Here is a 24364-nt window from a genome sequence, read left to right on the forward strand (position 1 = left end):
TGAAATGATTTTTGGGGTCCTTCAAGGGTTCCTGGACAGCACTGGGAAAACTGCTGCCTTAGTGCTTGTGTTGGCAAGTACATCAAGCCTAATTCAGAATATTTGAAGTGTTTGCAGGCCTTTTTGGGGTTTAGTTCTTAGCTGTAGATACTCTTTTTTTTTTAAATCAAATTTAATAACTTAAGATCTAATGTTTAATATGGTGATCATAGTTGATAACACTATATTGTGTAATTGAAACTGGCTGAGAGTGAAGACTTAAATGTTTTCACAAAATCTGTGAGGTGGTGGATGTGTGAATGAACCAGATAGGCCTAATCCTTTACAGTGTCAAATCATCACAGCATACACTAAGTATCTTCCAGTTTTGTCAGTTATACTCCAATAAAGTTGAAAATATATAATGAAGAAAAGCAGTAACACCTGTTGCACGTCAGCGTTTTAAAAATTCCTCATTACTAAAAGGGTTCCCCGCCCCCTTAACCTTTTTTTGAGTATGGAAGTGGGGTGAGAGAATAAGCTAAAGTTACTGCTGTGTTATTGTAATGCTGTACCCTGAAACACATTTTGTTAAGAAAGACATTAACTTGTACTAATCTAAGATTGGGTGGGCACAATCAGAGCAGTGTTAATAGACTCAGACTCTTCAAGGTTCTGGTCTGTGAACTTTTAACTGTCATGGAGGTTATGCCAGGATGTAAATTAACTGTCATTAAATAGTATACTGTTTACTTGAGCTGGATTTTTTTTTTTTCTTAAAGTGAGACTCTTGACGAGGGAAAGAGTATGTCAATATATATTTTGATGCCTGCTCCTTCTTCAGACCAATTCACAAAACCATCACTTTGAAGAGCACTGGTGTATAGACCACTCTGCCATACTCTGATGTCCTCTGTCCACCTGCCTCAAATCTTAATCTACTTCTTCAGGTCAAACTAGTAATCAATCCCATATAACCACTTCCCAAGGAAACCAAATCTTCCAGATATCCATAGAAGTGTTCAGTTTGTATAATAATTTAGGTACGAGGAGTGATGAATGGTGAAAGAGAACTTTTTGAATTTGGCCTTCTGTGATTGGGTTTCTGCAGCTTGGTTGTGGTTGTAGCCTACTTCTGAAAGTGAGGGTTGAGAATTAACTTCCCCCCCCCGGTATGAGAGTTTTTTGGAGGCACAGGGCTGATTGCCAATCGCTTCATTATTTTGAGGCATAATCCCAAGAGCATAAATGTGGCAGAATCTGCAGTATTTTTTCATGTACCTTCAAAATTATTGCAGCATTTTGAGAATTGGGTGTTGATTTGTTGGAAATAATGGGCATCCTGAAACCTAGGTTTTGATCCTTTCTTCTATCACCAGTTAGTTTTGTGATCTATAGACAACTTGTACGTTCCCTAGGCTTGTTTCCTAGTTGGTAAAATTAACGCTGAGTCAGCAGGGCATGAGAATTCGTTTCTTTCCTCAGGCTTTAAAATTGTGTCACTGTACACTGGTGAACCCAGAAGAAGTGTAGACTACCAAAGTATAACATCGTTTCAAGCTCCTTTGACAAAAGAGTCAAGAAATTCATCTCAAGTGTCCTTGGGATTCTACCAGATTTCCTGGGCCCAGTGCACTTAAACGTTACACTTTTTATATCAGTACCACGGAAATTGGGCCTCCTTTCAGATTTTTCTAATTTCTTTATAATTTTACAGTACTTATAAAATACCCTTTAAAGAGAATGTATCTGAGAGTTTTTGAAAGGCTGGTTTTTGTTACAGGGAAATGAGTGATGCTGCTGACCCATATATTATGTGAGACAAGGTTTGGCTAACACCACATCTCATGGATTTTGACAGTGAAACAGATCATAATTAGCTTTGTGTTTATGTTTTATTAAATGTGGTTTTTTTTTTCACTAACAGTAAATACAGGCAGATTATTCTCTGTTAATAGTATATGTGAGTACTATTGTGCATAATGAGTTTAGAACTGATGTGCTGTCATATCATCAAATCAGTCAGTTGACTGTGGGTTTTTTAAACTGCCCCCCCCATGTGACTGGATTTCAGCAAATAAAATTATAATAATGGGGAACTTTGGTAATGCTTTTCTAAAGTCAAGATGTTAATTTTGCATTTCTCATTTTGTGCCTAATAAACTGTCTATTAATCTCTTTAATTTCATATTTTGCACGATTTTCCATTGTTATTTTTTAAGGTGTTCATAGACTAAGGTGTCTTTTAAGATATATATACACAGATAATTACATTCTAGATCTGGATGCTTTTATTTCATGGTCTTTTCCCTTTTCCCTTATATATGCTTTGAAAACCATTGACGTTCTTGATGTTTCATATCAAGTGATTAAATAGTATTAAAATATTTTCTAATTTTTAAAAATGTATTTTTAAGCCTTATGATTCTGCAGATGACTGGTCTGAGCATATTAGCTCTTCTGGGAAAAAATACTACTACAATTGTCGAACAGAAGTTTCACAGTGGGAAAAACCAAAAGAGTGGCTTGAAAGGTATTTGCTCTTACTCATTGAAAAATATTTCTTACTCTTGATTTTACAGCTTTACATCTTTAGAACATTCTGAGTGGAGGTTTCTTAGAGTGAAACTCATCATTCCCTTCTTTAATTGTAGTTGGCCCGTTGTGTTTTCTGTAATTTCTCTTTAAAAAACAAAAAAGAAACTTAAAAAAAAAAAAAAAAACTTGGACAGAGAAGCAGCTGTCCACAAGGACCTTGTATGTGAGGCGAACGTGATAACCACTACACTACGGAAACCCACAACACAAGGACCTTGTAAATCATCAGTATATTTAAGATTTTATATCAACCTATACTTAATGCATCCACATATAATTTGTAATAGAAATCTTCATAATTCTTAAAGTACAATAATATGTTTCCTTCATATATGTAGAATTAATATTGGAGAGTTTGGCTGTAGCGTTAATGACATTATAAATAGTTGCTGTAATACTGCCATCATTGAGAAACATTACTGTTCTGTTAGCCTTATCTCATCTCCGACACCAGTTGATATTATGGCTGTGTTCAGTTCTTTTATTTTCCATACACCATTTTGTTGAGCATTTGGCCAGAAGTGTTACATGTAAACTCATTTTACTTGATGTAATTTTTATGGGCTTAATCTATGTTTTATTTTTAGAGAACAGAGACAAAAAGAAGCAAACAAGATGGCAGTTAATAGCTTCCCAAAAGATAGGGATTACAGAAGGGAGGTGATGCAAGCAACAGCCACTAGTGGGTTTGCCAGTGGGAGTAAGTATTAATTTTTTTCTTTGAAACAACATGATGTTTGATTCACTCCTGTAGTTCATATATTTATATCTGTATGCATAGCTGTTTACATATGTAAACTAAAATAGTAGAAACATAGGTTTCTTTTATGTTAGATACGTCTTCCTAACCTTCACCGTTTTGTTTCCTGAAAAGAAAAAGGGTGCACAAAGAATAGTGCACATATATATTCATCACTACTCATAATGGCTATAATGCAGTTGAATTGGTGGAAAACAAAATTTCATATTGTGGATTGACTTTTTTAAAACAGGAATTGTTTGGTTCCCCACCCCCCCCGAATTGTGTCCTATTAAACTGGACAGTGATATCCCTTCCAAAACTCATTGAGTCTTTCAATCTAATAATTGGATAATAGTCACACACGGATAGTGACATCAAAGTGCTGTGGTGTTTTATGTTTATCAGTGAGAAACTTTTTTTTTTTTTTTAAATTTTATTTATCTATTTGAGAGAGAGACTGAGATAGAGCATGAGAGGGGGGAGGGTCAGAGGGAGAAGCAGACTCCCTGCCGAATAGGGAGCCCGATGTGGGACTCGATCCCAGGACTCCAGGATCATGACCTGAGCTGAAGGCAGTCGCTTAACCAACTGAGCCACCCAGGCGCCCGAGTGAGAAACTTTTTTATCCTTATATCTGGAAACTGATTTTATCATGATCATAGATCTAGATAACATCTCCATACTCTGGGCATACCTTAATGTCTTTTGAGGTCAGATTTTGTCTAAGTGGGACAATATGAGTAACATACATTTATTTCTTAATTCAAATTAAATTTGTATTTGGAGCTTTTACTAAAGGTATTCTATTCCCAGTGGCTTCCCTTGCCTAGAATAGAATTTAAATGCCACTGTAGAATTCTTAGGCTCTTTATCACAGTTTGAAATTTTCAGAAAAAATTTTAAAAGATGTGTTCAGGGAATTCTTGGACTTAAGCATATTTGAATCTTCCTCCTGTAACTTAAGTAGGGGATGTATTTGGTCTCAGCAGGGGATACTGATTTTTTGACAGGAGAAATTTTAAGATGAAACAGATAGTAAAGTAACATAGTTCTTCAGCACTGAATGTTTACGTTATGTTCCTTGGAACATTTAATTTTTTATATTAGTGAAATTGTACTTAATTCTTAGAAAACAATGATGTAAAGTACTGAAGTGAGGAAATTAAAACTATTATATTTTGAGACAGAAGACTTGGGTTCTAGTTCCATTTTACTTAATATCTGTAACTGTGACTTCTGGCAAGCAATTAGAAATGAGGTAAAGGTTTTCCTCTCCAGGTTAAAAAAAAAAAAAAAAATAGCATCCAGCTTGTGGTCCTCCTGAACAAAACTGCAGAGGAATACTAGGGGGTATGGAGGAGGAGTGGCAAATGGGTATAAAAATAATCACTTTTTCTTAGATATTGGGCCAAGCCTCTCACTTAGTGGGTGAAGGTTCCCAGAGAGAAAAAACATAAGAGCCTAGTGTGTCTGCTTTATTCTCTCTAAAATACGCTATCATTCCTTCTCCCTTGGAGGTGTAGAGTAAATGAAGGAAGTAATTAAAGATCTGATGGAAATATTGTTGGAAGTGAAAGTAGTAATTTTTTGTCTTTTTAGTAAACCATCTTTAAGGAAATAAAATCAGAGTTGTGTTTTTATTTTTACTTATTTTTTTTTTTTTAAAGATTTTATTTATTTATATGACAGATAGCAAGAGAGGGAACACAAGCCGGGGGGCTTCCTGCTGAGCAGGGAGCGGGGATGTGTGGCTTGATCCCAGGATCCTGGGATCATGACCAGAGCAGAAGGCAGACACTTAACAACTGAGCCACCCAGGCGCCCCTAGAGTTGTGTTTTTAAATTGTGTGCATCTTTTTCTTTAAAAAATGAAGGGGTTCCTTTTCTTTTCCCTCCATAATTTCAAAAGTGGGGCATGTTTGTTATTAAAATATAATAGGGAACGTTTTTTAATTCTATGAGCCAGGAACATTTGGGGACATATACTCTTTTTTTCTGTGTGTATATAAATTTGTATAAAAACTACACATGTATATGTTTTACATCAAAAATGGGATTATGTTACTGTTTCTAACCTTTTCTTTTCAGTAGTATTTCAAGGAAATGTTTCTGTGTCAGTTTAGAAATCAATATGTGTTAAATTGCATGGTTTTCCTTTTTTATTTTTTATTATTTTGATGTGCCCTCATTTATAAATAACCCTCTATCCATGGATACTTAGGTGATTTTTAGCCTTTTCCTATTGTCAGCAGTGCTGTGATTTCTATCTTTGCCCACTTATTACTTCCTTAGCCAAATTCCTAGACGTGCAAATGATGAGTCAGTAGGTCGATGTGTGTGTTGAACTATAGTCATGTGTCTCACTTTTTCAGTTTTAAGTAATATTTGAGAAAAACCTTAGCTATATTTCCTTTTATTTTTCCTTAATTGGTCAACTGATTTAAATACTTAAGTGTGGTAGTAATGAAGTCATTAAGCCATTTAAGTGCTTAACTTTTTCTATCCAAAAAGTGTTGGCAGAGTTTTCCCATGTGTCCATTGATGTTCATGCTGGGTAAGACCTAAAGCTTTGTAGTTCGTAACTGCCAATAAAAGGGGGGAGGGGGGACTGAAGATTTTATATGTTAAAGAGATAAAGGTAGAAAATAGATTTATTTTTTGCACTGTAGCAAATAATGTTATCCGGAACTTGACATTGAAAACTTTATGGATAAAATTTTTAATTTGGTATTACTGCTGCTACTAGATTATTTTCATTGTCTTTAATTTGTGCCTCATAGAATGATTGTTCTGTGCTTAGAGAAACCTTAATTTGGGGTACCTCAGCAGTAGCACTAATGACATTTTGGATTAGGTGATTCTTTGTTGTGGGATGACGTCCTGTGTGATAGGATGTAGAGTATCGTACCTGGCCTCTATATGTTAGAGGCCAGTAGCAGACCTCCTCTCTCCTAGTCGTGACAACCCAAAATGTCTCCATACATTTGCCAGATGTCTTTGTTGTGGGGGTGCGAGTAGAGTCATTGCATTAAGTGTGTTTTGTCTAGAGTTGTGAATCCTAGAAAGCTGTTGCAGCTACAGCTTCCTTAGTTCCTGTAATGCTGCTGCCATTTTTCTCCCCCAAAGCTTACAAGTGTTTGAAGAAATACCAGCTTTAATTTTCATCTGAGTAGTACATTTGCTTGATATTCTTTGACTACTCATACAGAACTGAGAGGGATTTTTCTTGGTGTCCAGTTTTTGGTAGTCAGGTGACAGGATTGGTGGGAATTGGGCATGGTATTATTTCTGTTTTATCTGTCCCTAAAAGTTTCTATTGTAGCAGTATTCTTTTCAGGAAGAACTTGTAGAATAAAATTTCTTAAGTCTTTTGTGCATGCAAATTGATAGCTCACTGATGAGTTAATATACAACAGATGTTTGTATTCTACTGTGGTAGCTCAATCTATTTGTTCATTTTTTCTTTTAAGGTTAATATATGTGTAATTTATAACACTGAATTTCATTTTTAAGTCAAAAGACTTTTTTTATTGATACAACTGAAACTTTTTGGCAGTGTCCAGTACGTTTTGTTTAGTGTAACATGTAGGAGTTACGCACTGAAGGTTTGGAAACTGACTTGTAGTTTAAGCATACTTCCCTCTGTGCTGTCTTGGTCTCTGGGAGGAACCTTGATTTGGAAAAAACTAAAATACTCAACAGGGAGGGCATCCTTTGGTAATATTACTATATATGTGCTTTTGAATCTTAAGATGTTTCTCTACTTTGAAAGTTGTTTAATTTTTAGTTACTGATTAGACTATTACAATTTTGGATAGAGATTTTTTGATAAATATAAATTTTATTATGATTATTGAAATTTTCCTTATAATCTTTTTGGAAGCAGCAGTACTTCTGAGGTTTAAATATTTCTGTGACTTTAAATTGGAAGAGGATGTTTTTAGTATAACTGGTAATAGCAAGTAGATTTTTCTGACTATGCTGCCGGATGTAGGCCTTCTATTTTCAGATAGCATTATCTATAACTTGAGTTTATAACTAACTGGTATTGTTAGCATTATCAAAAATATGAACTGATTTACTTATTGAATGCACAGTTGATCATAAATTCAGCCACCCCAAAATGAGGTCATGTAAGCCCTAGGACAGACTACTTTAGAGACCACTAATGAGCTACTTTAGTATTCAGAAAAATCAGGCTAATAAAGCTAATATTCTTTTGCTCTTGAACCACTGTGGATAATTCAGTTATTAGAACCCATGGCCAATATTTTAAAAGAATGGACCATTTGCTTTTCATATTTTTAAAATACTTAAAAGTTTTCATTTGAGTAAAATGTTAGAACTCCGCATATATTGTTTTTTTTAATGTTTTGTTTGAACTCAAGTGGTGTGGTTCTAAAGAATCCCCCAAAACTAGTAGCCCACTTGAAATACGAGTATAGATTACTTAGAGTTGAGCTAAAAATCCTCTTTCAGTATTTGGATTTTTTTTTTGTTTGTTTAAAGATTTTATGTATTTGAGAGAGCGCGCATGAGCAGGGGGAGGGGGAGAGGAAGAGGGAGAAGCAGACTCCCCACAGAGCAGGGAGCCCAACGTGGGGCTCGATCCCAGGACCCTGGGAACATGACCTGAGCTAAAACTGCAGACATTAACTGGGCTTGCAGTTCTGTAACAAGGTACAAGTATGTTGCTAACTTAGCTGATGTTAAAGACAGGATTCTAACGTAATCTTTTTTCTTCCCCCTTCCGTCATTCCTACATCTCTTTTTTCGAACTGTGAACTAAAGTGGAAGACAAGCATTCCAGTGATGCCAGTAGTTTGCTCCCACAGAATATTTTGTCTCAAACAAGCAGACACAATGACAGAGACTACAGACTGCCAAGAGCAGAGACTCACAGTAGTTCTACGCCAGTACAGCACCCCATCAAACCAGTGGTTCATCCAACTGCTACCCCAAGCACTCTTCCTTCTAGTCCATTTACGCTACAGTCTGATCACCAGCCAAAGAAATCATTTGATGCTAATGGAGCATCCACTTTATCAAAACTGCCTACACCCACATCTTCTGTCCCTGCACAGAAAACAGAAAGAAAAGGTATGCCATTATTACTAGATGCTGCACGTTGAACTATAGTTTCTGAGTTTTTGATTATATTACATTATCTCCATTAGCTTGAATAAGACTCTTAATTATAAATTCTTTTTAAAGTTTTTTAGAATGTTACTGCATAGATTTAGGTCTAGAGTTAGCCATATTTAGATTTTTTTCTTTTAATTTTTAATTATGAAGCCTTAGAACTGTTTTTTGCCTTTGACACTTTGAAGTCAAGTGCTTAATTTATAAGTTAGTAATGGCTTAACTAACTTTTAGCAGAGTCAAAGGACTGTCCCTTCATATTTGTATAAAGTAATTTTTAGTTTTTGTGATAAATGTCATGATGGTTTAGTTTAGATATTGTCTCAATTTTCTGTTAATTAAAATTTGATACGAATAGAGACATTTTAAAACTTGTTACTTCTGCTTAACATGCAACTATTGGTTTCAGTTTGTGAATTAGAAAACTGTTCTGGGCCACAAGATAGAGTCTTAATGTCTGAATTAGAACTTAAATCTGAAGAGAAGTTAACTTCGTGACTCAAATTGTGTTTATCCAGCCCAGTGCTGATAACCATAGCTTGTTAAAAGAGAGAAGAAAAATTGTGGCAACAATTACTTTAGGAGGTAACACATAACAAGCAGAGTGAGGAGATAAGTATATTTGCACAGACCACTCACAATTCTAAGCTTAACACATAATGTGTTTTAAGAAATTAAGGAAATTAAAAGGCAATAAGTAAATAAATTATGGGCAGACCCGATAGCAGACTAATTAGCAGATTAGCATAAGTAAATATTGAGAAACTTTTAAATGTCCTTTGGGTTTAGGAGATGCTACAGGGATCTGATGAGTCTTTAAGCTTTTAATCTATTGTCTGATTCATTATTTCACATTGATTTAATTTGCTGACAAAGAATTCTCATAATTAGATTTCTTTTGCTTCTCGTTTCCTATTATGCATGTTTGAATTTCTTCTGTAGTCTTCATTACATATTAAGCCACACGCTTTTATCGTATAGCGCTTAATACGTTATAAACAGGTTGTTCCAAATGTTGTCAGATTCCCCTAAGATTGTTTGTACCAGAATTCATATGTATAAGTCATATTTACCCTGATGCAGAATTAAGTTAGTATTGTAAAGAGAATTCTTGAGAGATGAAATCTAAATTAATACAGTAATTGTTAATGTAGTAGTACTTTCTAAAGGATGTTAACGGTTCTTCAGTTCTTAAATTTTGATTATTTGGTCACAGATTTTATTTTAAAATCCTGGTCAGTTAAAAAAAAAAATCTGATGGCCTTTAAAAAGTCTTTATCTCATTTTATCTCTTGTTCATTTAACTCTTCCTTTTTGAAATTCTTTTCCCTGGCTTCTGGGATACTGCTAGCCTTTTCCTAGTTCTCTTCTCACCCCTTAAATACCAGTATTGTTCAGCTTTTTATTGTGTTTTGTTCTTTTTTTCTTGCTCAGCATGTTCTCTTTTGCTGGGCAGTCTTGTCTACAAAAGTGACTCCCAAGTCTTTATTTATAACTCTTACATATATCTGCTTCCTTTCTATAAGCACTTGGTATGTCCCAAATTCCTCCCTTTCCACACAACTTATTCGCAGGTTCTCAGTAAGTAACTACACTGTCCTCCCAACTCTTTCTTGTTCTTCAGCATTTGTCCCTACCTACCTATCAACAAATCTTGGATTCTGCCTTCTGTATCTTATGTGTATATATATATCCTTTCTGTGGTTATTGCCACTACCATTATTGAAACTCGGGACATCTCTCTTGAAATAAACCTGTTTATAAATAACTGCTCTGATTCCTTCTACCCAGACTATTCACTTACAGTGGCATCATTATAAAATACAGATTGGATTGTGCTTTTTCCTTCTAATAGTTTTCCATTATCTACAGGATAAAATCCATACTTCTTAGTAAGATTATACCAAGTACTTGAGAGTCTGGTTGCAGCCTGTCTGACTAGCTTGATCTCCATCATTTCACTCTTATATTCCTTATAATTCATCTTTTGCAAACTTACACATTTCTTAGCGCATGTTATATTCTTTCTTGTTTTGAGCCTTTGCTGAAAAGAAGGACATGTTCTTTCTTCCATTCTGTTGAACTCAGTATCTTTCTTTAAGGCCAGCTCTTATGTCCTTGGGTTCTCAGTGTCAGTTAACCTCTCCCAGTCTTGTCCCAAACACTGGTGCTTATATTTGTTTATTATAGCACTTACCACATTAAAATTTTAGTTCATTTAATTAAACTGTTTAGGGTTAGGTGTTAATTACATGTTGAACTTGTTCTCCCTCCATGCTTCAAGCACCAGTCCTGACAAACTTTTTAAATATTAAAAATTAACTGTGTACCAGGCATGGTGCTAAGTATTTAATATATATTTTAGTTTATTTCTTAAAACAACATTGTAAGGGAAGGTGGTGTATCTCTTAGATAAGAACCTGAACATTGCCACTGTTTAAGTACATGATGTTAGAGGCAGTTTCTCTAAAATTCATGTTATCTCCATAAAACTGTAGGTAATGAAAGACACAGTCAAATCTGTATTAATTTGGACTCCAATAATTCAAAATTCCTAACAAATGATAGATGAGTCAATTTTAATTCTACAAAGTATGTTTGCTAATCACAAACTTTACCTAGAATTTCTGTATATAATAATTTTAAACTTAAACAGGAAAAGACTTGATTACCTTGTGATTGACTATTGAAATAGGGAAAATTGTATAATCTTTCAAAGTACTCCTTACAGATGAATGAAGGCAATATTGTTTTTTTAAATTGTATAACAATTTGAATCTTTTCAGATTGTTTACCAGTTAGTCTAAATTTGTGACGTGTCCATTAATTTGAAATACGTTTTTTCCTCAATGGAGACATTCATGTTATTCAAGTTAAGCTTCCTGTTGACTCTTCTTATCAGTATAGTGATTTCCTTGTTTGATTTTTCCTTAACAGATAATTTATATTAAAAGGTTGATGGTTGGGTAAGCTCAGACTCTTCAGACTTTTGGTTGTAAGTGCTAATAGTATAGCTAAGCTCTATCTGGGGGTGTCAGTGGTAGGATGCTGTAATAAATACGAGAGCAAGGTCTTTGTCATTGTGAACCGTTGCTCTATTCCTAGTTCTTGACAAAATAATAGGCAGTCAGTAAGTATTTACTGTAGATGGATAAATAACTGAAAGAATGGTAATGAATGTGTTAAAGGTTGGGGAAGCACCTGCAGTGGTCGTGGTTTTAAAAATGTATTTGGAGAAAAAGAAGAGGATTACATTTGTTGTGAATCTAATTAAAGGATACCAGCAATAGATTTAGATCTGTTTAATGCCAGCGTGCCTTTAAAGAAAAAGAACCTAAGATAAATTCAGTCTGTGCTTGCTTGAAGAGAGTGTGGAGAATCTGAAGCTCTTGTTTTTGTAGGGAATAATCCTGGTGTTAGGTAGGGTGAAACAAGGTTAGGTATCCTGTATTTGTTGTTAGGGTAACATTTGAACATCTTTTGGCAAGATTACTCTATTGGACAACGATAAAACAAAGTAATAAAGACAGTGGTGTGCTTAAAAACCTAAAACTTGATTTTTATCAGTTGGCATACTATTAGCCAACCAGTCTTCCTTCCTTTCTCTCTTTCTGTCTCTTTCTTTCTCTTTCTTTCCTTCCTTTCCTTTCTTTCTTTCTCTTTCTTTCGAGAGCAAGAGAGGGAGTATGAGTGGGGGGGAGAGGGAGGGAGAGAGAATCTCTAGAAGACTTTTCGCATGTCTCAGAGCCCGACGAGGGACTTGATCTCATGACGTGAGCCGAAACCAAGAGTCAGGAAGCTCAACGGACTGAGCCATCCAGGTGCCTCTGCCTTCCCATATCCCCCCATTGACCATTCTAAATTGTTACTATTCTACCCTCCCTTCCAGATTCATGACAAAATAGGCAGGAGACCATTACTTTGGCCAAATGACTGCCAGAGTCAGAAGAGTTTAATGACCTTAGTTATTAATGCAAGTTTACTTAGTAATTTATTAGAGTTATGATTTATTAGCATAGATAAACTTGAAAAGTAAAACAAAATAACCAAAGCAGCAGACGTTTGCTAATCTTCTGAGGGCTAGCATGTATCTAAATATTTTAGTGGTTACATAGTTCCACACTCAATCTAATGGGAGGGGGGATTAGTCATTCATTAACATGAGGTGTGAGTTAATCACTTGGAATAAACTTCCCTTTTATATTTTGATGGTATCTATAGATTTGAATGAACCTGAAGACTTCATATGCATTAAGGCAGTAGCCTCTTAAAGCCAATGTAGAAGGTCATTAACTAGCTTTAATAGGCCATGTTCAGCTCTCCCTCTATTGCTTTGCTTTATAATAATTTTTAAGATTACTAAGTATTCGTGGAAATTAGGAAAACTGGCCACAGAGTTAGTGACTCAAATTTTGTTGAATAACCGAATACATTAGTGGAAGAATTTAGTCTGTTTTAGTCAATAAGTTTAAAATTATGTTAGTCAACCTAAGATGGCACTTTGAACAGTGAGACGGGAAATAGCTGTGATGAAAGAATATTAGAAAAATACTGTTTATAATTTGAGGGGTAGGGAGGGCATTTTTTTTTTTTTTTAAAGATCTTATTTATTTATTTATTTGATGGAGAGAGAGAGAAAGCAGGAGCAGGGAGGAGGGGCAGAAGCAAAGGGAGAAGCAGGCTCCAGGGAGCCCGATGTGGGACTCGATCCCAGGACCCTGGGATCACGATCTGAGCCGAAGGCAGCCTCTTAACCAACTGAGCCACCCAGGCACCCAGGGGAGGGCTTTTTAAATCAAGACCCAAAATGCATTTGCCTTTAAAAAAAATTTTGATAGATTTAAACATGTAAGACATTTAAAACTCTCTGACAGAGATAAGGTTTGAAAGACACATCTCAAATTGGGAGAACATACTTGTAACCTATGTAACAGTATGTTATAGATACATTAAGAATACATCAAAACAATAGGAAAAAGACAATCCAGTAGAAAAATGAGGAACAGATAGGAATAAGCAGTTTATAGAAGAGGAATTTAAGATTGCCAGCCTTGGTTTACAGTTACAAAAGTTAGAATGAATCAAAGACCTAAACTTAGGAGCTAAAACTATAAAACTCTCGACAAAAACAGGTGAAAATTTTTATGACATTGGATTTGGTTGTGATTTCTTAGAAGTGACACAAAAACCACAGGCAACAAAGGGAAAAATAGGTGAACTGGACTTCATCAAAATTAAAACTTTTGTGCATCAGAGGGCACCCTAGAGTGAAAAGACAACCCACAGAATGGGAGGAAGTAAATTGTAAATCATGTATCTAATAAGGGATTAATATCCAAATATATGAAATCCTGTAACTAAACAATTAAATGAAACAGCCTAGTTCAAAAATCTGCAAAGGACTTGAATAGACATGTTCTCCAAGGCCAGGCAGTAAGCACATGAAAAGGGGTTTAACATCGGGGAAAGCATATCAAAACTACAATAAAATAACATTTCACATCCTTAGGATGACTATTACAAAAACAGCAATGAAAATAAGGGTTTTTGAGGATGTTAGACCCCTTGTACAGTGCTTGTAAGAGTGCAAAATGATGCAGCTCCTATGGAATACCGTTTAGCAGTTCCTCAAAAAATGAAACATAGAATTACCATAGGATCGACCAATTTTTGCCTAGGTATATAACCAAAAGAATGAAAGGGAATCAAACAGGTGTTAATACACTGATGTTTGTACCAGTTTTATTTACAATAGCCCAAAGTTGGAAACAGTCCAAGTGTCCCATCAGCTGATGGACAATAAATAAATAAAATGTGTTATTACTCAGCCTTAAAAAGGAATGAGATTCTGACACATGTTGCTGCAACATAGTGAACCTTGAAGACCTTAGTATAAGTGAAGTAAGCCAGACACAAAAGGACAAATGTTATTCCACTTAATATGCAGTACTTAGAATGGGCAGATTCATAGAGACAGAAGGTAGAATAGTGGCTACTAGGGAGTGGAATGATAAGGAGCGCCCTTGTTTAATTGGTTACAGAATTTCTTTGGAGAGACGAAAAAATTTTGGAGAGAGATAGGGGTGATGTTTGCACAGTAATGTGTAAATACTTAATGCCCCTGAGTTGTAAACCTAGAAATGGTTAAAATGGTAGGTTTTATGTTACGTGTATTTTAACAGGGTAAAAATTTTCAAGAGAAAGATTATCAGTATATATTGGAAATTAAGATTAAAATAAGATTTTTCACCCTTGAGCTTAGTGACCATTACCAGTTGAATATGGGGAAGCACAATTGGTGGGAGTAAGTTGGTTATTGCAGGAATCACTTTTTAATAAAATCTGTTAAGAGTTGCAAAATATGTTTATCCTTTATATGTGTTATCATAAAGATTTCCTCGGTTGAACAAAAAGCAAGTTGCAAAAATATATCTTAATATATTTTACATCAGCACCATACTTAATGTACCTTTGTAAATGCATAGTAAAGGTTCTGGGTGTATATATGATTTAACATATTCATGAATTGTCAAAAATAAATGAAAGTCGCAGATTATATACCAGGTGCTGTCACCTAGCTACCTTATTACAGTTTTTTTTCCTACTACATTTGAATACTTTGTTTCCTTTGTAACTTCTCCATGTCCTCATCTTCAGTATAATACCACTACTACAAAATAGAACAAAACAGGCTGCCCTTGTTGCATCAGTGGTTTGAGCTTTGTTCACATGTCCCTTTGAATATTATTACAGCAACTGTCTAAGCATCAGAGGAAATTGATTAGAAATGCAATATAGTACTTTTTACTTTTTAAGTGCAGTGTCTTTTTAGATCTTATTGTAGATCTAAAAGGAATTATTTGGCATACCAAAAAAATGTAGGTCAGAAATGGATTTTTACTTCGGTTTATACTCTTGGATACTTTGAATGGGTGCCTAGAATTAGAAGAGGTGAATATTACTTTAAGTCTTAAAGAGTCAGGGTATAGTAACAGATTTCTATGTGACGTTTAGTCTCTGGTAGGTTACGCCCCCTGCTGGTAAGCATTGGAAATGTAAATGAATAATTCATATTCACAAGCATAAAGGGAAAGAAGTTTTGTCAAAGAGTATACACAAAAAAATCAGAGGATAGCCTATTTTAAAGCTCATATTAAAGAGTTGGTTAGAAGTCTGTAAGTCTTAGAAATGTCAAATGGGAAAGTGACTTAGTTAAGTTTAAAATAGGTTAGGTAAGAAACTGAAAAATGCTCAAAGGAAGCTAGGTTTTTTAATGCTTGGGAAAGTTTGCATTTAAAGACTGAGACTGGAGGGTGATATTCTTTAAAAGTGGAAGAGCCTATAGAAATGGCTTTGTAGGGCGCCTGGGTGGCTCAGTCGGTTAAGCGACTGCCTTCGGCTCAGGTCATGATCCCAGGGTCCTGGGATCAAGTCCCACATCTGGCTCCCTGCTCTGCGGGGAGCCTGCTTCTCCTTCTCCCCCTCCCCCTGCTGGTGTTCCCTCTCTGGCTGTGTCTCTCTCTGTCAAATAAATAAATAAAATCTTAAAAAAAAAAAAAAAAGAAATGGCTTTGTAATACAAAATACTACATTTATTCCCTTATGTACATTTAATTCTGTCTTTAACTATTTTCAAAGGTCCAAGTTTTTGTTTATGTTTAGTTTGATACAAATTTGTATAAGCACGTTGTTAGGTATATTAGCCTTACTTCCTAACAGATTCCAGATCAAAAGGTTTCAGGTAAATAGAATTGTTAATTAAAATTAAATATCTATATAGAAAAAAAGTATATTTGATGACTGTTTCCTTTCTGTGTTTTTTAAAAAAAAGGAAGAGAGGTTTAGTATTTTATAAGATTATTTAAAATAAGCCTACATAAGTTAAATTTATCTCTAAGACTATATATAGTTACCTTTATGAAAATAGCATAAAGTAAGCTGTTAATTGTCTGTTTTGTCAGTTATTTATGGATAGAAACCTTAGGCTTTCCTCCCCATTATCCTAAGTTCTAAACCTAGAGGTTAAGAGGGAGAGCACATGTACATGAACCTGGGCCTTTATTGCAGAATCAGGCACCCATTCAGCAAGTACATGTTGATGCCATCTTGGTGCCAAGTCCTATTTTGTTACCAGAGCTACAGAGGTAAATACAAGAAAATCCCTCTCCTGAAGAAATTCAAGTTCTAATAGAAGGGAAAGATAATAAACTATATAATAGAAGATGTTGGGCAATATAATAGATCTGTGTTAGGGCACTCAGAACACAGAGGAGAGGTACCCAACCAGTACCTTGCTTTTGTAATATTTTAATGGTAAAACTAAGACTGCCTTTTAGCATTTTATATTTATATTATTAAACTCAATATGTTGTTCTCAGTTATACATGTAGATTGAGGTAAGTAATAAGTAAAATGTTTAACATGTAATATGCTTTGGAAGGGCATTTGTATGGATGTGTCTTTTAGGGAGATGAGGTGAGTGGAGTCATTATTTAAAATAGTGTGGAAATACTTACATGAAGAATCTAAAAAACAAAACCAGGCTTACAGATAACAGAGCACAGATTGGTGGTTGCCTGGGGGGAAATGAGTGAAGGAAGTTAGAAGGTGCAAACTTCCAGTTATAAAATAAAGCATGGGGATGTGATGTGCAGTGTGGCAACTATGTGGTTAATAATACTGTTGCATATTTGAAAGTTGCTAAGAGACTAAAATCTTGAAAGTTCTCATCACAAGAAAAAGAATTGTGTAACTATGTTTGGTGATTATTTCACAGTATATACAGATAACAGTGCTGAACACCTGAAACTAATAATGTTGTCAGTTATACCTCAGTAAGAAAATACTATGCTGAGGACCTGCCTTGGAAAAAAGATTTAGCACTTTCCTGTCTTGCATCTTATCCTTAATTCCACTCACTCCTGTATGTTTGTGCTGTGCTGCTTTATTTTGTTTTGGTTTTGTTTCCTTTGGTTTTTAATGTTAAAAGCAACCTTGGAAGCTCTCTATTTTTTCAAAAATCAGCAAGGGATGTCAGAATCACCCATAGAATTCTTAGAAGTTCAACATATGCTTGGACCTCCCAAGCTCATTAGGAGTGGAGGCCAGTATCTGTTTTGTTTTGTTTATAGATGATTCTGATACATATTCTGTTGAAAACTAATACTCAAAATCAAACCTTTTAATAGAAAAATTCTGGCCTTTAGATAAAGAGGTTACCTGTTCAGGGGTCTCATAGATAGTAAGTAGTACCAACTGGTTTCCATACTACTCTTCAGTGATCTCTCACAAAACTTCAGAAGAAACTTAAGGTAAACTTATTAGAACTAGGAGTTAAGGATATTTAGTTTTTGTTACTTTATTTCTTTATAGTGGTAAGTATTAGTTTCCTATTTTGGGGTGTTTCCTTTTCTTGGATTGAAGCAGCACTGAAGAGTTTTTAAGCTGTGCTAATTTTTCAAATCTGTGGGTAGATTTAGCAGCATCAAAATACATTTGAAAACAGTTAACACCTTCTCCATCTCCTATCGTTAAAAACAGAAGAAAGCAACAATAAAAGTAACAAAAAGAGTAGGGATCATTTCAGAGGTATGTAAGTACTAATTTGATTGTTCATGCAGAAAGTAAAAATACAGAACTTGTTTCATTTTATACATTAATCAAGAAGGCCCCTAAGCTATATATCCCCTAAGCTGACCCTTAGGGAATATGATCCTGGAGAATACTGCTACTGTCGTCTCTAGTTACCCCATAAAATGCAGTAACTGACAGGTTTACGCAGGGAAAATCTTTATTTCATTCAAGTTTCTGTATACTTGTCTATGAATCCAGAACCGCGAGGTCCTTACTTCAGAGGCCTATTGCCCCTAGTTGTTTTGACTATTACAGTGGTGGTATAAAAAGGCTGATAGAGGAGTCCTTTTTTAGTAAGTTTGCTTGTAATTCTCAGCTTCTGTGGGGACGTGAAGACTAATGAATGTTTAGTTCTTAGAATTGGAATTGAGGATTTACAGTTATTAGGTAGCAGTGTTGTAATACTCAAATGCAGTGTGCCTGGAACTTTTATACATCATAATAGCAGTCTTAATTTGGGTTATATAATGTATATATGAATTTGAAAATCTTCAAGAAATGGGTGTATATGAGAAATTAAAGATACTTTAGCAAATCTTCATCATATTTAGTCTTTAGGCCAATATTGTAAGAATATGTATGAACATCTTGAATAGTTGAGTCTTAATGTTTTTACCCAGAGGTTCTGTTTCTTTTTTCTTCCATTAAAGTTACTGTATTAGTAAAATTCCATGGTACGAAAATACAGTTCGTGTTCATCTTTCTGTTGGTGGACATTTAAGTTTTTTAGTTTTGTGCTAAAATAAAAACAAGCATAGTATTATAAAAATTGTTGAATGTTTCTCCCAATTTACATACATCATAGTTTCTCTAAGGGTATTATACATAAGGAGAATTACTGGGTCATCAAGTGTGTGCATCTCCAGATTTCTTAGATAATGCCAGATTATTCTGCCATGTGGTTATATCAATTTAGTCTCACCAGAAATGTTAAGTTCCTGCTACACCTTCTCAATTTTTGATATTGTCAGATTTTTAAAGTTTTTGTCATTCTGGTGAGTGTAAAAGGATATCCTGTTGATTTAAATTCACATTTTTCTGATTATCAGTGAGGTTGATCATTAGTTTTTTCTAAAACCATTCAGTTTACTTCTGTGAAATGTCTTTACTTCATGTCTTTTGTTCATTTTTCTATCGTGTGGGTTGTCTTTTCTGATTTATAGAAGTTCCTTAAAAGTACTTTGGTTATCAATGCTTTGAATGTAATTGGTTTGCTTTTTGTAATTTTCTGCATCTAGATGTCAAAGATACCTTCCTGTTTTTGTCTACTAGTTGTAAAGATTTTAAACATACATACAGACATTTAATCTACCTTAAATTGGTTTTGTTTTAAATACAAGTTTTCATACTGGCAAGATACATTTCACTAGCTGTGTTCTTTTTCTTCATGAATTTTATGGCTGTACTGGCCCTTAACCTTTTTCAAATAAGTTAATAGAATCAACTTGTCAAATGATGCCAAAAATGCTGTTGGGGTTTTCATCACAATTGCATTGACTCTACTATATACGTAATTTGCGATGACAGCTTTCAAATAATGATAATTTTCCATGCAAGTTTTATACTTTTTTTTTTAATATAGGGTATTATGGGTGAGGTTGCTATTTTAAAAGGATCCTTTTTAGTGCTCATAATTTTTAAATGCTACAAACAGAGCTAGGTGCTTCAGATTATGTACTTTCCTTTTGTAATTAAATATATAATCTGGAAACTCAGTTAAGTATAAAAATTCATAGTCTCATTTATCTACTCCCCTTAGCCCATTCTGGAGGTGCTCACCATGGTGCCAATCCTGATTTCTTTTCAGGCCATTGTCATGTTTGGGATGGTTATTACTGTGGTCATAAACATTTTCACCTTAAATTAAGTCCCAAGAGAATTGTATTGTCCCTTTATCCTAATAGAAGCTTATTTGAACATGTAGTTAATACGTAACTGTGTTTGAAACAATATTACTAGTAAACAGAACATGGTACTTTTAGAACCAGACATGAATATGGTTGAATCACTGCTTTACCAGGTTTTGTGATTTCAAGCAAGTTACATATTCTTGTTCAGAGAACTTTTCTCATCTATGAAATTGGGATATAAAAATGCCTACCTCATTATTCTAATCAGGCAAATATTTACTGAGCCCCCTCTGTGCTACCTTGGTAAAATTAAATGAGGTCACTTGAATTAGGTGTTTGGCACATGAAAGTTGACTTTTTGATGTTGGTTCGAGTTTCCTCTATTCGAGTAATTTTTTTCAGCCTTGTTACCTCCTTTTTACTTAGAGTCAACACCAGGAGACAAATCTGTATCACATTCTTGCACAACTCCTTCCACATCTTCTGCCTCTGGACTGAATCCCACATCTGCACCTCCAACATCTGCTTCAGCAGTCCCTGTTTCTCCTGTTCCACAGTCACCAATACCTCCATTACTTCAGGACCCAAACCTTCTTAGACAGCTGCTTCCTGCTTTGCAAGCCACGCTGCAACTTAATAATTCTAATGTGGACATATCCAAAATAAATGAAGGTAAATTTTCGTAGTTAACAGTTTTTTTTAACTCATTTGTATTGTGCAGAATTATGTGATTAGTAAAATCCCCAGTTTAGGAATGATCTTTGTTTCATTTTGAAATTCACATTTGAGCTTCATTCTTTTACATTTGTATCCCCCATTGTTTAAGGCCTTTGGTATTGTAAATTGAGTTAGCAATACTTGGGATTTTTCTGTATTTTTTTAAGACTTGGCTTTGTACCTGGTAGTTACTGGAAATAAGCTGTTCTGTTTGCGTAATATGTATGGTAAATTTTTTTTTAAGTTAAAAAACAGCATTTTCCAAAACTGATATAAAAACACTTGAATTCTAGCATATTTCAAAAAACCTCTTGTATATGGGTAAATCATTATTTGGAGTATTAAAAATAGGCTAATTACTCAAAGTAGGAATTCAGGTAGTTCCTTCTTAGAATACTTGAAAAAAAATTTGAGATGGGAGATAATGGTTAACATTTTTCTGTTTTTCCTAGTTAATTGCATTGTTAATTCCAACTTTGCTTTTCAGTATGCTACTAAATTACTTACGGGAACCACCTCAAAGAAGTCTGAATAAAAGTGCATATAGTTTTAATTCACAGGCCATTCAAATAGTCCTAAGAGCATTGCAAAATTTTGTTTAGAATAGTCGATTTTGACTTGTGTACATTGTTACATAATATATTTAACAGTAGTGTTAAGTGGTTAAGTTCTTCCTTTATCTTAAGAATGGAGCTATTTCAGGCTAGTTGGTCAATAATTCTGGGGTTTTTTTTGTACTTTTCTGCATTTTGATTTTATTCTTTTAAGGTAACTATGCCATTCTCCTACATGATAGGTACATGTTTTCCTAGGGAAAGTGGGGCTTTTAAACAGTTTATAAAGAGATGATAGCATAAGAAATGTCAATAATAAAAGATCTTGTGCTCTGAAAATACATGATGTTCTTAAATTACCTAGCTTTTTAATGTCTGTTTTTAAAAGGTGGTTGTTGCAGGGTTTGAGTGGTCAGCTTGTCTAATAAAGCATTTGCATGAAATAGCTACCATTTATCCAGTTAGTTCCATGTAACCTACTAAGCCCTTTAGGTATCAGTGAATAGGTTTCAGGTATAATCAGAAGTTCCAGGGGATGCCTGGGTGGCTCAGTCATTGGGCATCTGCCTTTGGCTCAGGTCATGATCCCAGAGTGCTGCGATCGAGCCCCGCATTGGGTTCCCTGCTCAGCCATTTTATTACTCTTATCTTCTAGATTTCTGTTTTGAGAGTTCTAGTTTGAAGCACTGCAGTTTCCCCTGGGGGTTTTTTGAGTTTTCAAGTTGTTACTAATGCCGTGATATGCCTCTTGTGTTTTTATTTTAATTTAAGATATGTTTTTAGTTCTTACAGCAGCTGTGACACAAGCCTCATTGCAGTCTATAATTCATAAGTTTCTTACTGCTGGACCATCTGCTTTCAACATAACTTCTTTGATTTCTCAAGCTGCTCAGCTCTCTACACAAGGTATTGATTTTCTTAGGTATCGCTAGAATTATATATTGATTTGGAGGGGGATTCATAGCAAATTTTTTTTTAGTCTTTGAAGAGATTAGCTATAATGATTTGATGTTTGATTTTTTTTTTAACACCAGTATTTACAGTATTTTTTTTGAACTGATAAGAACAGATACTACACTTGATCTTAGCCAAAAGGCCGAGAAGCGATACAGTATTTTTTTTGAGATGAGACAAGCATTGACATTTATCTTGCAGTATTGCCATTAAATCTGTAATATATATTTACTTCAGAATTTGTCAGTGAAATAGTTTACTCCATAAACTGATAATGTCCTCAATCTTTGTGAAACATTGAATATATTTTGAGTTGAAGTTTGGTTCAGGCTTGATGTTTGGTGGTTTTTGACCAGAGGATACAGAAATGCCCAAGTCCTTTCTTAAATTAGCTATTCCTCTTTTTCTGTGAAAGCATCCAATGGAAAGAGACCTACATGGGAACAAAGGAGAAATGAAAGGGTCACTTGGACTTGTCCCCCAGCCCCAGTTCAGAAAACTGATAAACTTAGCCAGGAACACTTGTTCTAAAATTGAAATATAATAGTGAAAAAGACTCAACAACTCTCTGGTGAGCCTCATGAGACAGGAGATAAAGGCCTAAATGTAGAATAAAAAAGAAATGAGAGTGGTGAGGATGCCTTCATATGAGAATAGGTTCAGGCTTACCTTTTTGCTTCAGCCTAAGAAAGGGGTTAGGGGAGGCACACATTGGGTGTGCTTGGTTCTCATCCACAGCTCATTTAGTCTGTGTGGCCCCAGTGAGTATTCCAGATTCTGACTTGCTCAGATAAGTGTTCTCTTTGGGGTTCAGGCGGCATGTGGAGAGATGGAAAGACTTTTGCACATATATTACAGAAGTTTTGGGTTATTTGAAATTAATTGCTTCACTTTTTCACAGCCCAGCCATCTAATCAGTCTCCAATGTCTTTAACTTCTGATGCGTCATCCCCAAGATCGTATGTGTCTCCAAGAATAAGCACACCTCAAACTAACACAGTCCCTATCAAACCTTTGATTAGTACTCCTCCTGTTTCATCACAGCCAAAGGTATGTTGCCTTTGAGGGAAATTTGGAAAAGAAAGCACTCACTTTTGGAAAAACAAGCTTAATGTTTTAGAATCTGTATTGTAGAAAAAGCCCTTTTCGAGAATGTAGTAGTGGTGGAATGAATGATGGGTGAGAATAGATGCAGGTTAGATTCTTAGTAAATTGAGGAGGGAATTGCATCTGCCACTTTTTTTTTATTATTATTATTAAAGATTATATTTATTTGAGAGCGAGAGGGAGAGAAAGCATGAGCAGGGTGGGGGGGTGGTAGAGGGACAAGCAGACTCCCCACTGAGCCAGGAGCCAGATGTGGGGCTTGATCCCAGGACCCTGAGATCATGACTTGAGCCAAAGTCAGATGCTTAACCGACTGAGCCACCCAGGTGTCCTACCATCTGTGCTACTTTTACACGCTGATTGTTTTCTCTTACTGGCTTTGGGATTTGTGACATGGAGAGTGGGATAAAGAGGGGTATACTAATTGTCTTAGTATTTGTAGAATTTTTTTAGCTCTAAAAGATATGAGAGAACAGGTTTTCCAGTGGCTTTTCTTCTTCCCATACTTTTATTTTAGAAATGAGTCCGTTTCCGTGCTACGAGCTTTATATATGTATTTAACTTCACATCATGAGAACCAACTGCTGTTTGCTTCATTTGATAGATAAGAAAATGAAGCCTGCAGTTAAATCTAGTTTTTGTGGTGGACTCAGGATTTGAGGCCTCCGTCTTCCTGAACACAACCCATTTTACTAAGCTGTGCTACCTGTGTTTATCCAAGCAAAATCTTGCATGGATGGCTCCCCAGAGCACAGTTAAAAATTGTTGGTCTGTTCTTATTGGACTATAAACAGGATCTTAACAATGCTGCACTCAGATTTTGTACTACATCATTTGAGTCTTGCCCACAAATTCGTAAGCAAATCCCAGTTACACTTATTCTTTGCTTTGTATACTACCAGCAAAAACATTAAAAAAGATTTGGAAGTTAGTATATGCAAGTTGCAATTGTTTTTTTTTTTTCTTAATTGTAAATTTAGGAAATTCTTTTTAATTAAAAAGTGGGCTATTTCAATCTTTTATGCCAAAGAATTTTTTTTTTTAAGATTTTATTTTTAAGCAATCTCTACTCAATGTGGGGCTCGAAC

General features: G+C 35.0%; 1 protein-coding gene and 1 pseudogene across 14 annotated transcripts in view; one reads left to right on the forward strand and one right to left on the reverse strand.

Annotated features, from left to right (window-relative positions):
- The window catches only part of WAC (WW domain containing adaptor with coiled-coil), an 88043-nt gene that overhangs the window by 53262 nt on the left and 10417 nt on the right, over positions 1-24364 (forward strand). For 12 of the 14 annotated variants that reach the window (XR_010411661.1, XR_010411660.1, XM_045874231.3 and 9 more), the window contains 6 exons: positions 2397-2512; positions 3165-3277; positions 8111-8419; positions 20371-20616; positions 21999-22121; positions 23071-23219. Coding sequence is in view for 12 of the 14 variants with exons in the window: in XM_045874231.3 (XP_045730187.1) it covers positions 2397-2512; positions 3165-3277; positions 8111-8419; positions 20371-20616; positions 21999-22121; positions 23071-23219 (1056 nt within the window). In the remaining 2 variants the exon portion in view is untranslated. The remainder of the gene's footprint in view (positions 1-2396; positions 2513-3164; positions 3278-8110; positions 8420-20370; positions 20617-21998; positions 22122-23070; positions 23220-24364) is intronic. The other 2 variants (XM_045874233.3, XM_064591881.1) reach the window with 1 other exon arrangement.
- On the reverse strand, positions 22202-22323 carry LOC123845181 (U2 spliceosomal RNA; annotated as a pseudogene).

This window comes from Mirounga angustirostris, unplaced genomic scaffold (assembly GCF_029215605.1).
Source record: "Mirounga angustirostris isolate CCGP_5_RB_7025 unplaced genomic scaffold, mMirAng1.0.hap1 SCAF_5, whole genome shotgun sequence".
Lineage (NCBI taxonomy): Eukaryota > Metazoa > Chordata > Mammalia > Carnivora > Phocidae > Mirounga > Mirounga angustirostris.